General features: G+C 42.9%; 1 protein-coding gene across 1 annotated transcript in view; it reads right to left on the minus strand.

Annotated features, from left to right (window-relative positions):
* LOC115095559 (glutamic acid-rich protein-like) overlaps positions 1–15,617 on the minus strand; it is a 40,772-nt gene extending 25,155 nt beyond the window's left edge. The window contains exons 1-3 of the mRNA XM_029609460.1: positions 15,429–15,617; positions 5,945–6,112; positions 4,284–4,406 (exon numbers count right to left, since the gene is read on the minus strand). Of these exons, the coding sequence (XP_029465320.1) occupies positions 4,284–4,406; positions 5,945–6,106 (285 nt within the window). The 5' untranslated portion in view covers positions 6,107–6,112; positions 15,429–15,617. The remainder of the gene's footprint in view (positions 1–4,283; positions 4,407–5,944; positions 6,113–15,428) is intronic.

Below are 15,617 nucleotides of genomic sequence, written 5' to 3' on the forward strand. Positions count from 1 at the left end.
TCTGCAGAAATGATTAGAAACAGAGAGATCCTAGTGTCCCTTCAGCCAAATAGCCATAAACCTAAAAGGGAAGGGGAAATTCTGCTCCTGGTGGTTATAAATGTACTAAGTGCTTCTAATGCCCAGGTAAATGATCACCTGAACTCCAATGATCGTTAGATGGTATGGTTTAATATAAGAGCCAAAGCCAAGAGGAGTCATATAAAAATCAAAGTCCTGGATTTCAGGAGTAGCAACATTAAGTGCAGGAGTACCTTATGGAGGGGCTGGCAGGATGGGAAGTTCTGTGTGAAGTAGAACAGCGGGTTAAACTAAAAAGGGCTAACACGAATCTTCATGTCCCTATAGCACATGAATATAATATACTTGTAATCTGAATGAAATCCACTTTGAAGTTGCTGTCCAGGCATGAAAGGCTTCTGCATCAAAGAAAAAACTTATGAGATAATACTTAAGGAGCTAAATATGTATACCCTACAAGAGAGGAGAGATGGGGGGACCTGAGAGAGGCAAATACTTTAAAGGCATAAATCACACGCTAGAAAAATGTTTTCAGAGGCAAGAATGCTCCAGAACAAGGATCCTAGATTACAACCCACAGGCTAGGCCCAGCCTGCAAAGCTCATTTTTCCAACCCACTGTGCTTTTCCTTTGTGTGACTGGATCTGGTCCATGGAGGAAGGCTGGGTTTTTTGTTTTTTTTTTAAACATGGTGGCAGAAAGGCTGGAGGAGTTTTCTAGGCCCAGCTAGTGGGAGAAGAATTGGCTGAACTCACAGTAACAAACAGAGGCCAGAGTCCCAAGTGCAGTGGTAGGAGAGAGACCTGAACCCAAGGTTCAGCAAGAGACAGAGGTCCAGGCCCGAGTAATGGCAGGAGACAGAGGCCCAGGGCTGTGCACGAGTGCTAGTGGCAGAAATACAAGAAGGAAAGGGCTGGCTAGGCCCCCTTCCCCCCCCTCACTGACTCAGTCTCTCAGAGGCTCAGGACAAGATTTTGCTCAGTGAGTGCCAAGAAGAGATACCCCTCCTCATCCACACTACATTGAGCATTCCCCGCCCTAAAACTTTTTCTCTGCTCACATCATGGCAATAAATGCCTGGGCTACTGAGCGGTCTCTCTTGCTGGAATGGGCTGCTGCTGCACTCTGGGCTGGGGCTTGGAGAAGCATGAGGAGAAGGGCACAGAAAGAAGGAAAGATGCACGGGAGACAGAGAGGAGAGGCTGGAAGAGATGGAAAGAGGGAACAGGAGATGCTGGAAGGAGAGAGAGGGAGAGACAAGGACAGATGGAGAGAGAAGAGAACAGGAGATGCTGGATAAAGAGAATATGAGAAGCTGGGAAGAAACAAGGAGGGTAAGGCAAGGGGCAGATGCTGGGGGAATTAAGGGGAGGATAAGGCAGGAGGCAGAGGGCAGGGTTGCCAATGTCTGAGAAATATATAAATATTACAGACACCATACCTGCTATGACCACAGGAACCCTGCTCCTACCTACCTCTCCTCCAGTATCTGCCCTCTTCTCCAACATTTGAAATCACAGAGGGTTGGACAACATTTCCCCTCCTGTTCAGCAAACTGAGTAGACCCACACTCCCTAGTCATCTCTGTGATTTGAAATGTCCTATGTGGTCCTTCTTTTGAAAAGTTTGGGGACCCCTGCTCTAGAACATGAGGTCACAATATTAAAATTCCTAGTGGAGGTTGTAGAGACAAATGCAGGAACAGAATTCAGGAACCATGGGATAAACAAGGAGGATCCCTAGGGGTGAAGAGGTGAAGGAGAATCTGAGGACTGGATGGGATTTGTGCATAAATCTGGCGTTAAGTGCATAAATTCCATTTTTATGTGTAAAAAAATGTACGTATATTAAATCCGACACAAATGCACATCCCTAAAAGGAAACACAGCCTAATGTTATTGCAACTCATGGGGTAGGTGGGCTGGTACCAGCAAGCTACAACTCCCTAGAAACAAACTGGGTCAGTTTCAACAGGTTGGTAGTGGCAGGGCATTGTCCAGCAAGGCCACGAAGACCAAGCTGTGAAGGGTAATGGGTGTGTAAGCCTTTTGTGCTGTGGCGCAGTTGACACAGTCTTGAAGGTAAACCCTCAAGGTCTATGCTAGCAGCTGGCGAATGTACCCTGTAGTGGGACAGTCTGGAGCTTCATCTATATCAGCCACCTCCCCTGTAGGTTGAGCCCTCGGGTTTTGGCAGCCGGCAAGAATTAGGCACATCCCTGGGTCAGTGAAGAGAACTGGAGTCCAAAGGCACACTGAGTCAGGGACAGTCCAAGGTTGGGGCAGGTAGCTAGCAAGATTGGTCAGGTCCAGGCAGCAGGCAATCGTGGTCAGGTCCAAGCAAGGAGTGAGGATCCAGAGAATCAGACCAAGAGTGGATGAAGACACGCTGAAGACACAGGACAAGACAGTTAGGACAAGGCAAGGCTGGATGAGACAAGGCTGGACAGAGGAACGCAGGAGAACAGGAACCAGGAACACACAAGCAATGGGGTGGATTTTAAAAGGGTTACGCACGTATATAATGTCGTAACTCCGAAAACCCGCTCCTGCATGCGCCGAGCCTATTTTGCATAGGCCCGGCGACGCGCGTATGTCCCGGGGCTTGAAAAAAGGGGCGGGGAGTGGGCAGGGCGGTCTGGGGGCGGGACCGAGGCCTCTGGCACAGCGGCTGTACCGGGGGATCGCACGTCGGCATTTGACCGGCGCTTGCAACCTACACCTGCCCAGAGGCAGGCGCAACTTATTCTACAAAGGTCAGGGGGGATTTTAAATAGGGCTGGGGGGCGGAAGGAAAGTTTCTTCCAAGGCTGCTCCGATTTTGGAGCGCCATCGGGGCTCCCCTAGGGCTCGGCGCGTTCAAGGTGCACAAGTGTGCACACCAACTCCGAATTTTATAACATGCGCACTGCTGCGAGCGTAAGTTATAAAATCAGGCGTAGATTTGTGCACGCCGGATTGCGCACACAAATCTACGACCGTGCGTAGCTACTAAAATCTGGCCCAATATGTTCTGCAGCTGAGGCAAGGTAATAATGCTTCAGGGTCCTTGCTTAAATAGCCAGACAGGCTGACATCATTGGCAGACACTGCTCCGTGTTTGTCGCTGTGGGGCCTATATTATGCACACACACGCACGCGTCTAAGGGAAGGCGGTGGCCTGCCAGCATCAGCGGCAGTCAGCAATGGGCAGCGACAGCGGTGTTCTGTTGCGACAGGAGGCCTCTGGCTCATTGATCAGCTGTGGGGATGAGGGCAGTGGCTCACAGGCAGTCTTGTGAGCTGTCAAACATAGGACAAGGTGGCTGGTTGTTTGGGGAGGAGCCTAGCTACGTTTAGCAGCTGTTCGGATTATTGCAAAGCTTGGAGATAATCCAACACACAGCCTTCTGTGTTTTAAGTATGGTATGTTAATGCTCATTTAACCAGGATAAAAGAAAAATAATGTGGAAGAAAACAAACTTGCTTGGATAAGGAAAGATCTCCTACAAGCGATCGAGCTTCTGCGGTTTGCAGCTGAGATACATCCTTGCAGTGTGGTACACCTGGGCAGAACGGACGGGTCAATAGCTTTTTTTCATTGCCATCAGCTATGTTGCGGTCCATATGGAGTAAGCTGGCGAGCAGGAAAGTTGTCCGGAGAAAGTTACCTGGATCTCTTTAAGTGGATGTTCAGCTAAACTTACCAAGGGAAGTGTTCTGCTGAATATACCCAGACAGGTATCTGCCCAACTAGAGACTTACCTGGCTAACTTTGTCCTGCCAGTGCTGAATAGCAGCGCTGCCCAGACAGAGAAACTGCACTCTGGAAAACATCCCCTGCACCACCGTTTTTTATCTGAGAAAATTTTGTGCAGGCACAGAATTTAACCCAGGAATAGGAAAAATATTCAAATTGTAAGAAATATAAGACATGCCATACTTGGTCAAATCTTGGGATTTGTCTATTTCCAAAAGTTGAATATCCCTTTGAATACTGATCTGCATGTTACTATAATTTCCAATTAAATGCATAATATTGTTATTGCTACCAAACTAATACAAGAGGCCATTTTTTTCTCTTTTCGGTTTTTTATCATCTAATAAATCACACATGCCTTCCTTTCTCCATGCATTCCCAGTGTCTAAATCTTTATTCACTTGATGTTTCTGATTCAGTTCACATTTATGATGGAAGGTGGTATAAAAGTGTAAATTGTAAGTGTAATGAATTGTAATAAAGCTGATATGAAATTTGAAATGTTACTCTGCCACAGCGCTTACACTCTGTGGATCTTGCATAGTTTCTTCGATCACGTGCTCTTCCTCTTTCAGTTTGTCTTGCAGACCCTGTTCTGTCTGTGCTTCCTCAAGCTCTCTTTCCAGCTGTTCCATCATTTGCTGCCTCTGTACATTATGTGCAAACACAAATAGAAAGTAAACATAGTTTAAAAATGGATCTTTGCATAAAGTCTTATATTCAGACTTCACTCTGGCACCCACATCGGGCCTGGAGAAAACTGGATTCTTAGAAGGTTGTGAAGCCTTTTATTTCCTACACAAACGAATATCTGAAGACGTTGTTCAACGTAAGCTTTTGAGACGACGTAATCCTGTCTTCATATGTAATTATGTGGTTTCATGTATATCCTCATCATCTTTGAGTAATAAATGGCATCACAATGTGCAAAGAATCTAGATTCAGGCATATGGAGTAATGTGAATGAAATAAATGCAGTCAGTATGTTCAGCATAAGGAGGTTGTATTATAAATGTGTTCATCAAATCTGCTGAACTGGTATGCAAGGTGGAGACTTGAAATACAACGCTGCAGATGGGACAGTTATACACAGGATTTAGTCATGTACAAAGGCTGCACACTTTTGGATACTGGTCATGGAAATACTGGCTGCTGAACTAGACACTGTGTTTTACATATTTTGATTTTAACATAGCTCAGAGGAAAATGCTGGACATCTTGATCGTGCTTGTACAAAAATGCATCCACCTTTGCTGGAAAGATAAACACTGATAGAATGAGACCAAGCTCGACATCTGGGAGATATAAGTATCTATTCTAATACACATACACCAAAAAATGTTTTATGAAGTTTGGACTCCACTCGTTGAGTCCTTCAATATTTTTCTCTAATCCAGGAAGTACTAGTCTGCACATGAATGGCATTCTATACCTCAGTTATATCAGAATAGTATGGGCTAAATGAGAACGACAGGCTCATGAGTATTTGTATCAAACTGGAGAATAATTTCCATTTCTGATTTAATCTGTTCTTTGGAGAGCCTGCTTTAATGACTACTTTAATGACCGTTATAAAAATGGATGTCGGATCTCATGTTTGATAGGGAGGCTGATGTTCAAACTCTGCGGGGTGCTTGCAGACCTGCAAGCAGAGTTTTCCTTTGAAAATTCTGCCACGGGGCTTCTTTACCCTGCATAGTTTGCAGTTGCAAAATAAAATGAAATCCCTGCAGATACGTCTGCGGGCCCACTCCCGGCGTCGCCCCATCTCCTCCCCAAGAAAAAGTACATATGCTGGGGAGAATGCGTACACTTTTCCCTGTACTGGGGTGGAGGGAGGAGGTAGAAGCTTTCAAAGGAGCCTTTTTCTCCACAGATAAATACCCACTGAGAATCCTTAGGAAAATTGCTCCCTAAAGTTTTAGAGTCACTTTCTGACCAAGTAAAACTAACATTTCAGCAGACCTATGGCCTCACTAGAGTGGCTCAAAATGTTGCTTTATCATAAACGAATCTTTCTTAGGCTATAAAACTGTTCTTGTCTTATTTTCAGTGGATAGGAGCCTTTTATTTAATTTTTTTTTAAATATTGCTGTAAGGCTATGCTCTGAGCGATTATTAGGTGATTATATCCCAGTGTGATATTTTTCTTAAATTTCTAAACATCAGTAGTAATTTTTATTACCTTTTCATTTTCATTTGCATTCTGCCGGTATTTGTAAAGCCAATGTGCAAGATACTCTATTGGATCTATTGGTCGACGCTCAGCCACCTCTGCAAGGCCTTCGGCTAGACATGCCCCGATACATATCCTTAGGTACACTGAATCCACCCCCAGTATTGACATTATAACCTGCAGCAATAATAGCATTAGAACACATTCATGATAATGTCAAAAATAAACTTTAAACATTGTTCTAGCTTTCTCAGCTTTCACTCTGCAGCAGAAAAAGCTTTCTATCATGTTCATTCAAATTCTTATAATAATATGAAGATTACTGCAGCAAAGGAAGTTTATTATTCTGCAAAGCAGGCTTTTTGGATAAACACAAAAATAGATGCCTTGATCTTTTTCAATTGTTTATTAAAACAGAGACGTGTTCACAAATCGCCCGACTCAGGCCGAGTTTCGCGGTTCAAAAACCGCTGCCTCAGGGGCTTATACACTCCACAGTCGTGGAAAAATCTCAGTAGTGTATTTCTCATCCAATATGCAGTCAGTGATTATCAGCAATGCTTAAAATAACTTCTGCAAACAGCACATCACTCCAGGTCTCTGCTAAAGCTAAGCTCAGCGCTGGAAATCCACCATTTTAAATCACCAATTTTGGCGCCAAACATCGGGACCAGAGACTAATAAAATTATTTTATCCCAGTTTCTAACAAAACTCAAATTCAATCTTCTGCAAACAGCACATCACTCCAGGTCTCTGCTAAAGCTGTTTGCAGAAGTTATTTTAAGCATTGCTGATAATCACTGACTGCATATTGGATGAGAAATACACTACTGAGATTTTTTTCACGACTGTGGAGTGTATAAGCCCCTGAGGCAGCGGTTTTTGAACCACGAAACTCGGCCTGAGTCGGGCAATTTGTGAACACGTCTCTGTTTTAATAAACAATTGAAAAAGATCAAGGCATCTATTTTTGTGTTTATCCTGACGGCTATCATAGATCGCCTACCTCTTTGTTTTCTTGAAGCAGGCTTTTTGGACTTAAAAAGAAGTTCACATGCCAATTAAATGTTGGATCTAATATAACTGATTCAGATTCTTTGGGTTGCAATTCTTTTGCTCATTATCTGGTTGATTTTAAAATCCCTACGCGCGCCAAAGCCGGGAGATATGCACGTGACTCGGCATGCCATATGGATTTTAAAACCCGTGCAGGTATGCGAGGTATCTCCCACTGTGTGCGCAAATCATAAAAATTAAAAAAAAATGGGCAGGGCATGGGCGGACCAAGTCTGTAAAATGAAATGCGGGTCCTCTACTGTGTAACTTTACTTCTGCCATGGACAGCATGTAAGTCACGTAACAACAACAACAAAAAAACAGGCTAGTCAGTGGGGTTTTAAGGGTCAGGGCTAACAGGGTAAATGGGAGGCAAATTAGTTAGGGGGTTTAGGAAGTCCTCTCCTTTACTGGGGCGAACTGGGAATGAACTGGGAAAACAGGTAATTGCGTCGGCGTGCGTAACTACTAAATTCACTCCCACTTACACGATCGAGGCGGCATTTGCGCGCATATGCATGCGTCAATATAAAATCGTGCCCACGTGTACGTGCATATAGTCAATTTTTATAAGAGGCACACATATACGTGCATATACGCGCACATATTATAAAATCATCACGTCCATGTATACGAGTTGGCAAACACGTGCACATGTACGCCAGTGCTTGGGTTTTAAGATTCACTTCTTTTTCTTCTAAGATTTTAAAATTACATTCTGAATTGACTGATGGGCCCGATACTAGAGATTCATATGTTTCTGCTATAAGCGATTTTGGTAATATATATTCGTTTGAGAAGGTTACATTAGAAGATATGGATATGCTTCTTCTTTTCCAATATAAAACTCATCTCCATTTTTTGAAGGAACTTGTTTGAACGATGTGCAATAAACTGAAATAATAATAATAATATTAAAGGCTGACTTGACTGACTGGACATTTTCAAACGATCTACAATCCAGTGGGCTGCTGGACCTGAGGCAGCATGGATTCACTAGGGAATGGCCCATCAAACAAATTTGTTTGATTTTTTTGATTGGATGACTAGAGAACTGGATCAAGGAAGAGTACTCAATGTGATTTACTTGGATTTCAGCAAAGCTTTTGATATGATACTACATAAGAGGCTCGTAAATGAGAAGCTTGGGAGTGGGTGCCAAAGTGGAGGAGTGGATTACAAACTGGTTGACTGACAGGCGACAGCGTGTAATGGCAAATGAAACCTATTCTGAAGGGAAAATGGTGTTAAGTGGAGTGCCACAGGGATCGGTTTTAGAACTGGTTTTTTTCATTATCTTTGTGAGTGAAATTGCAGAAGGGATAGAAGTAAACATTTGTGTATTTGCAGATGATACTAAGATCTGCAGCAGAGTGGATATACTTGAAGGAGTAGAGAATGAAAAATAACTTAAGAAAGCCTGAAGAGGGGGTCAAAGACTTGGCAGCTGGGATTCAATGCCAAGAAGTGCAAAGTCATGCATCTGGGGTATGGTAATCCAAAAGAGCAGTATGTGATACAGGAAAAACAGCTAATATGCAGAGACTGGGAGAGGAGCCTCGACCATAGGCGCCATCCTGTAGGGGCACAGTCACTCGAAAATTATTGGACTCCAGCCTCTTCTTCCCTCCCCACCCTGGCAATAAACAGCAACGTGACCCACGGAGCTCGAAAACAATCAATCTCTTCCTCCCGCCGGGCCAATGAAGAACAGCACAGCTCACACTCCTACTTCTCTCTGTAACGCCCCGGCAATGAAAAGTAGTGTTGCCCATAGACCAGCAAAAAACATCGGCCTCCTTCTCCCCCCGCCTCCCTGCCCTGGTAGTGCCAAGCAGCGAGGTCCCAGGGACGCAAAAAGCATTAGTCTTTTCCTCCCTTTAACTGGCTAGCAGTGAAAAGTAGCACGGCCGGCAAGACCTCAAGGAGCAGCAATGAACAGAAGCAGTGTGGCCCACAGGATACTAAGAAGCATTGATCTCCCTCCCCAAGATTCAGCATACCTGGAGGCTAGATGAGAGAGAGAGAGACTATGAGAATGTGTGTGTCTGACTGAGCATGTGAAAGAGAGCCAATCTGTGTGTGTGTATAAGAACATGCCATACTGGGTCAGACCAAGGGTCCATCAAGCCCAGCATCCTGTTTCCAACAGTGGCCAATCCAGGCTACAAGAACCTGGCAAGTACCCAAAAACTAAGTCTATTCCATGTTATCGTTGCTAGTAATAGCAGTGGCTATTTTCTAAGTCAACTTAATTAATAGCAAGTAATGGACTTCTCCTCCAAGAACTTATCCAATCCTTTTTTAAACACAGTTATACTAACTGCACTAACCACATCCTCTGGCAACAAATTCCAGAGTTTAATTGTGCGTTGAGTAAAAAAGAACTTTCTCCGATTAGTTTTAAATGTGCCACATGCTAACTTCATGGAGTGCCCCGTAGTCTTTCTATTATCCGAAAGAGTAAATAACCGATTCATATCTACCCGTTCTAGACCTCTCATGATTTTAAACACCTCTATCATATCCTCCCTCAGCCGTCTCTTCTCCAAGCTGAAAAGTCCTAACCTCTTTAGTCTTTCCTCATAGGGGAGCTGTTTCATTCCCCTTATCATTTTGGTAGCCTTTCTCTATACCTTCTCCATCGCAATTATATCTTTTTTGAGACCAGAATTGTACACAGTATTCAAGATGTGGTCTCACCATGGAGTGATACAGAGGCATTATGACATTTTCCGTTTTATTCACCATTCCCTTTCTAATAATTCCCAACATTCTGTTTGCTTTTTTGACTGCCACAGCACACTGAACCGACAATTTCAATGTGTTATCCACTATGACGCCTAGATCTCTTTCTTGGGTAGTAGCACCTAATATGGAACCTAACATTGTGTAACTATAGCATGGGTTATTTTTCCCTATATGCATCACCTTGCACTTATCCACATTAAATTTCATCTGCCATTTGGATGCCCAATTTTCCAGTCTGACAAGGTCTTCCTGCAATTTATCACAATCTGCTTGTGATTTAACTACTCTGAACAATTTTGTATCATCTGCAAATTTGATTACCTCACTCGTCGTATTTCTTTCCAGATCATTTATAAATATATTGAAAAGTAAGGGTCCCAATACAGATCCCTGAGGCACTCCACTGACCACTCCCTTCCACTGAGAAAATTGTCCATTTAATCCTACTCTCTGTTTCTTGTCTTTTAGCCAGTTTGCAATCCACGAAAGGACATCGCCACCTACCCCATGACTTTTTACTTTTCCTAGAAGTCTCTCATGAGGAACTTTGTCAAACGCCTTCTGAAAATCCAAGTACACTACATCTACCGGTTCACTTTTGTCCACATATTTATTAACGCCTTCAAAAAAATAAAGCAGATTTGTGAGGCAAGACTTGCCTTGGGTAAAGCCATGCTGACTTTGTTCCATTAAACCATGTCTTTCTATATGTTCTGTGATTTTGATGTTTAGAACACTTTCCACTATTTTTCCTGGCACTGAAGTCAGGCTAACCGGTCTGTAGTTTCCCGGATCGCCCCCGGAGCCCTTTTTAAATATTGGGGTTACATTAGCTATCCTCCAGTCTTCAGGTACAATGGATGATTTTAATGATAGGTTACAAATTTTTACTAATAGGTCTGAAATTTCATGATTGAGCATGTGAGAGAGCAGTATGAGTATGTGTGTATTTGACTGACCATGTGAGAGAGAGGTGTATGACTGAGCATGTGTTAGAGGTATGAGCATGTGTGTCTGAGCATGTTTGAGAGAGCCTGTGTATGTGTGTATGTATTACTGAGTATATGTGAGAAAGGTATAAGTGTGTGTGCATGTGTGACTGAGCATGTGAGAGAGAGGTATGAGCATGTGTGTCTAATTGAACATGTGAGGGAGAACCTATGAGTATGTGTGTATGACTAAGGATGTGAGAGAGAGGTATGAGCATGTGTGTCTGATTGAAAATGTGAGAGCCTATGTGCGAGTGTATGACTGATCATGTGTGAGAGAGGTATGAACGTGTGTATGTGAGACTGAGCATATGAAAGAGAATGAATGAGCATATGTATGTTTGTGTATAGTTGAGCATGAGAGAATGAACAAGTGTATATGATTGAGCATGCAAATGAAAGAGCATATGAGCGTCTGTGAATGACTGAGCCTGTGACAATATGAGCATGTATATGATTTATCATGTGACAGAGATTGAACGAGTAGATGTATGTGTGTGTGTGTGTGTGTATGAATGAGAGTGAGAAAAAGTGAACAAACGAGCATGGGTGCGTTTGTATACAGTTAAGCATAAGAGAGCAAACAAGCGTGTATGTGTGTATAAAACTGAGCATGTGTGAGAGAAAGCATGGAGAAAGTTTGTATGCAACAATCCCCTCCTCGCTCCCTGCTAATCCATGACAATCTCAGGTCATCTGGAAATGAAAATTTCCTAGGTACTGACAGCAGGGGATTTTTTTTTATCCTTATTAGTTTTAATTATTGGATGATATTTAATGTAAGACTTTTAGAAATGAATAAAGATAAGAGTTTTTAATAACTTGATGTTCAATCCATCTGCTGTTTTGAAATATTTAAAATTGTTATTAGCATGGTTTTAGTATTTATGATTTATGTTTCTTGATTTTATTTTTTTTATATTTTATGAGAAATGGTGGTATTTCTGTTTTTCCATATTTGTACTGCATATAGTCTGGCTTGTGGTTTTCAGTTGTTTTTGTCTGCACATTTCTATTTATAGTTTACAGTCTCTCTGTTAGGAATTTGGTGAGGAATTTGTCTGTGGTCGGCAGTGAGGTGCTCTGTTAACTTGCAGTTTTTGTGTGGGGATCTATAACAGCCTGCTTTGTTCTGTTTTCTTAATAGGAGGTGATTTGGTATTTAGGGCCTGGTGTAATATTTGCAATGTTGCCTTTTCATAGGTAGGATTGAATGCTGGATGTTTTGGTATGGGAGGTTTAACATATGGTAATTGTAATCCTGTTTACTCATGGCTTTCTGAGGGCCAAGCCTACACCTAACATGCACTACCATAGGCCTATTACCACATTGGTTCCAAGTGCCTTTCATCTTTTACTTGTTTTGCAGGGTTTTCTAGTTAGCGCCACAGCAATGCATGCAAATATAATATAGATGTCGTTGACATGTAATTGATGGGGGTACATTTTCAAAAGCCATTCGGACGGATAATGGGAAAGTTATCCATGTAAATGACTTAGCCATATATTTAAAAGGCTTATCTGGCTAAATTTTAACTCGATAAGAATTTAGCCGGATAATTTGTTATCCGGCTAAATTCTAGCTGAATAAGTCGGGGGGGGGGGGGGGAGTTCCTGAGGCGGGGAGTAGGCATTCTGGGGAGGAGCAGAGATAGCCAGTTAAGTCAATGCACCACAGGGTAGGTCTATTGTTAGCCAGAGAACACATATCTGGCTAACTAACTTATCTGGGTATATTCAGCGATGTGGCTACGCCTCTGAATATCCTGGTAAAGTTAGCCAGATATGTGTATCCGGCTAACTTAACTAGCCACTCAGTGGCTGAATATTTACCCCGATTTTGTTTTAGCTCAGAATAGCATTTTTCATGTAAAATCTGAATAATCTTTAATTGCACGTGGGGCGGGTGTGACTGTGTAACCTAATGGCTACAGCAGGGAGCCTTGACTGCAGGGTTTTTAAGGGAGCCCTGGTGCATAGCCTCCAGCCCAGGACTGACACTGCAATGACTGGATTAAAGAAAGTTGAGGAGGAAAAAAAAGATCCCCAGGAGTTGTGAATGAAGGCTCCTGATGCCAGGATCTCTCTACTGGTTCTGATTGAGTTAGAAGCCCAAAGGAGCCAGAGGAAACTGCTGGGTGAAAATAATATTCAAAGCCCCCCTCCATTTAACGGTCTCCCGGCTCGTGGTGTCATGTGTTGTGCTCAGGATGATGCTGCACTTTTTCTCTTGGCCATAGGTGCCACATGGCCTGGCTACAGCTCTGGGAATAACTAGCAGGAAATAGAAGATAATAATGTCCTTTTACAGGTTCTTGGTGAGGCCTCACCTGAAATACTATGTTCAGTGGTGGAGCCCTTATCTCACAAAGGATAAGGACAGGATGGAGGTGGTCCAGATAAGGGTGATCAAAATGATGTGGGGTCTGTATCAGAAGACTTATGAAGACAGGCTGAAGGATCTAAATATGTATACCCTGGAAGAGAGAAGGTGTAGAAGAGATATGAATCAGATCTTCAGATACCTGAAAGGTTTTAATGATGCATGACTTTCAAACTTTTTCCACTGAAAAGGAAACTGTAGAACTAGGGGGTCATGAAATGAAACTTCAGAGGGGTTGACTGATAACCAACATCAAGAAATACTTCTTCATGGAGAGAGTGGTAGATTCCTAGAATGCCCTTCCAGAAGAAGTGGTGAGGACAAAAACAGTAAATAAATTCAAAAGGGCATGGGATAAACAGTAGAGGATGGAAATGAAGAACAGGGTGAATGGGGATAACCTGCACAGAGCATCAGTTACTGCCCTTAACCAATTAGTCTGGGATTTGTGATTCAACTACAATATCACTCTCTGCTTTGATTACAGAAGGAAAAAGGGGAATTAGATTCTGACAGCCAAAGCTAGGCCCTGATTTTTACAGTCCTGGATACTGATATACAGACATTAGGGATAAAGCATAAAACTGTTTCTATGGCCAAGTCCAAAAAGCAAAGCACATTCAAGCAGCATATTCTAAATTATTATGAAGGCTGTAAAAACAATTTTTGTAATGGATCTGACAGTTGCTTGGTTAGATTGTAAATATTGCTCCCTTAACATAAGACTTGGGGGTAACCTCCACAGAGCAGCAGTTACTACCATACTACTTGCTGGACAGACTGGATGGACCATCGGTCTTTTTCTGCCATCATTACTATGTTAGGATAGTAGGGAGTGGTTTGAAAAAGAGAATCACACATATGGGGGTTGAAAGAGAGGATTGCACAAGGTGGGGCGGGGGGGGGGGGGCCAGCTGAAAGAGAGGATTATATTATGGGGAAAGGATTATATTATGGGGAAAAGCCACCCCTCATAAAAAAAATAACTGAATGCCCCTCAAAGACCTTCATGCTGCAGCCAATCCTGATAGGGGCCACAAGCAAACATGTCTTTGTCTTTATTGTTGACTATAATATACAGAAAAATATTAATGTAAAAATATTTAATGCTGTCTCAGTTTGTCTCAAAGGGGAGTCCCCCCACACCGGTGCTGTCTGCAACCCATGTGGCCTTTCCCTTTGAAAATTGCCCATGGGTACAACTAATCTGCATACTTTGCTCCTGCTTTTCATGCAGGCTAAATTTGGCTGGGAAATAGCACTTGTGCATTTCTGAATGCAATGTATGTGGACCTTCCCTAATCCTGTCACAGGGACCACCACCTCCCCTTATCCTGGCTAAAAGTACACGTGTGGTGGAACCCCATGTATACTTTTAGATGAGCAATTTTCAGACAGTCCTTTCCCTGGGCAAATCACATGAAAAATGTCCTCAAAAGTCATATCAATAAACTTAAGGACCCACCAGTGTATATAAACCAAAGAGTATGCAAAAATAGCTGGTGTCAACAATAATTATTTTAGACTATATAAATGTAATTGCAAAAAAGAGGAAAAGGCCTCAGTACTGGTATTTCTCTGAATTGGATAATCAGAATGTAAACCAGTTGGTACAATCATAGGTCAAGAGGTTTTTATATAGTCTAAAATAATTATTATTGACACCAGCCATTTTTGCATACTCAAAAGTCATATACCAATGTTATTAGAATGTAGGTATTCTTTTAAATTTTGTGTGAAAAACAAACAAACAATCTGAGGACATCACAGAGCCACAGTTTATGGTCATGGATCGCCAGTTTAACAGATATGCCTCTTCAAAACAAAAATTAGTGCAAGCAAGGCAGTACTTAAACAACATAAAATGTATTTAAAATACAATGTGTGATATCACACAAATTTAGCGCAAAACCATACTCCAAGAAATCATACAAATATTTTCTATTCAATGATATTTATAAGTAAGCACGAGTACTGCATATATTTGTATCTCAGAAGGCTCAGGTACAGGCTGGATTTAAGCAGCCTGCCCCCAAAGCAATCAGGAAAGGAGGTAGGGTGGGGAGTCGCCCCCTGCCCAATCCTCTCCTCTCGAGGCGTCCCCCCTACACCTAAAAGTCGCGATTCCGGCTCCGCAGCAGCAGCAGCTTGGAGGAGGGTGGGAGGAAACGATCGGGAGGTTCCCGTCGTCTAACGGCACAGGCTGTTTTAATCCAGCCTTACCAATAGTTAAAAAATCAGCGGGGGGGGGGGGGGGGGGGGGGGTGTTGTGCGCGCATCCTAGAACAAGCAAAGCACCAGCAACAGACAAACCTGCAGGCGGAGATGCGACTTCCCCGTGTTCCACTCCTTCCCCCGCTCTGGCCGCTCTGCCGCGTCCTGTCTCCCAGCAACAAGCACGGAACCGAGAGGCCGGAAGCGGAGCTTGTTGAAAAGAAATATAAACAAAAAGAATTCAAGGAGGAGGCGGGCAGTGAAAGAGAGAGACGTCTGAGAAAAGAG

This window comes from Rhinatrema bivittatum, chromosome 7, assembly GCF_901001135.1.
Source record: "Rhinatrema bivittatum chromosome 7, aRhiBiv1.1, whole genome shotgun sequence".
NCBI lineage: Eukaryota > Metazoa > Chordata > Amphibia > Gymnophiona > Rhinatrematidae > Rhinatrema > Rhinatrema bivittatum.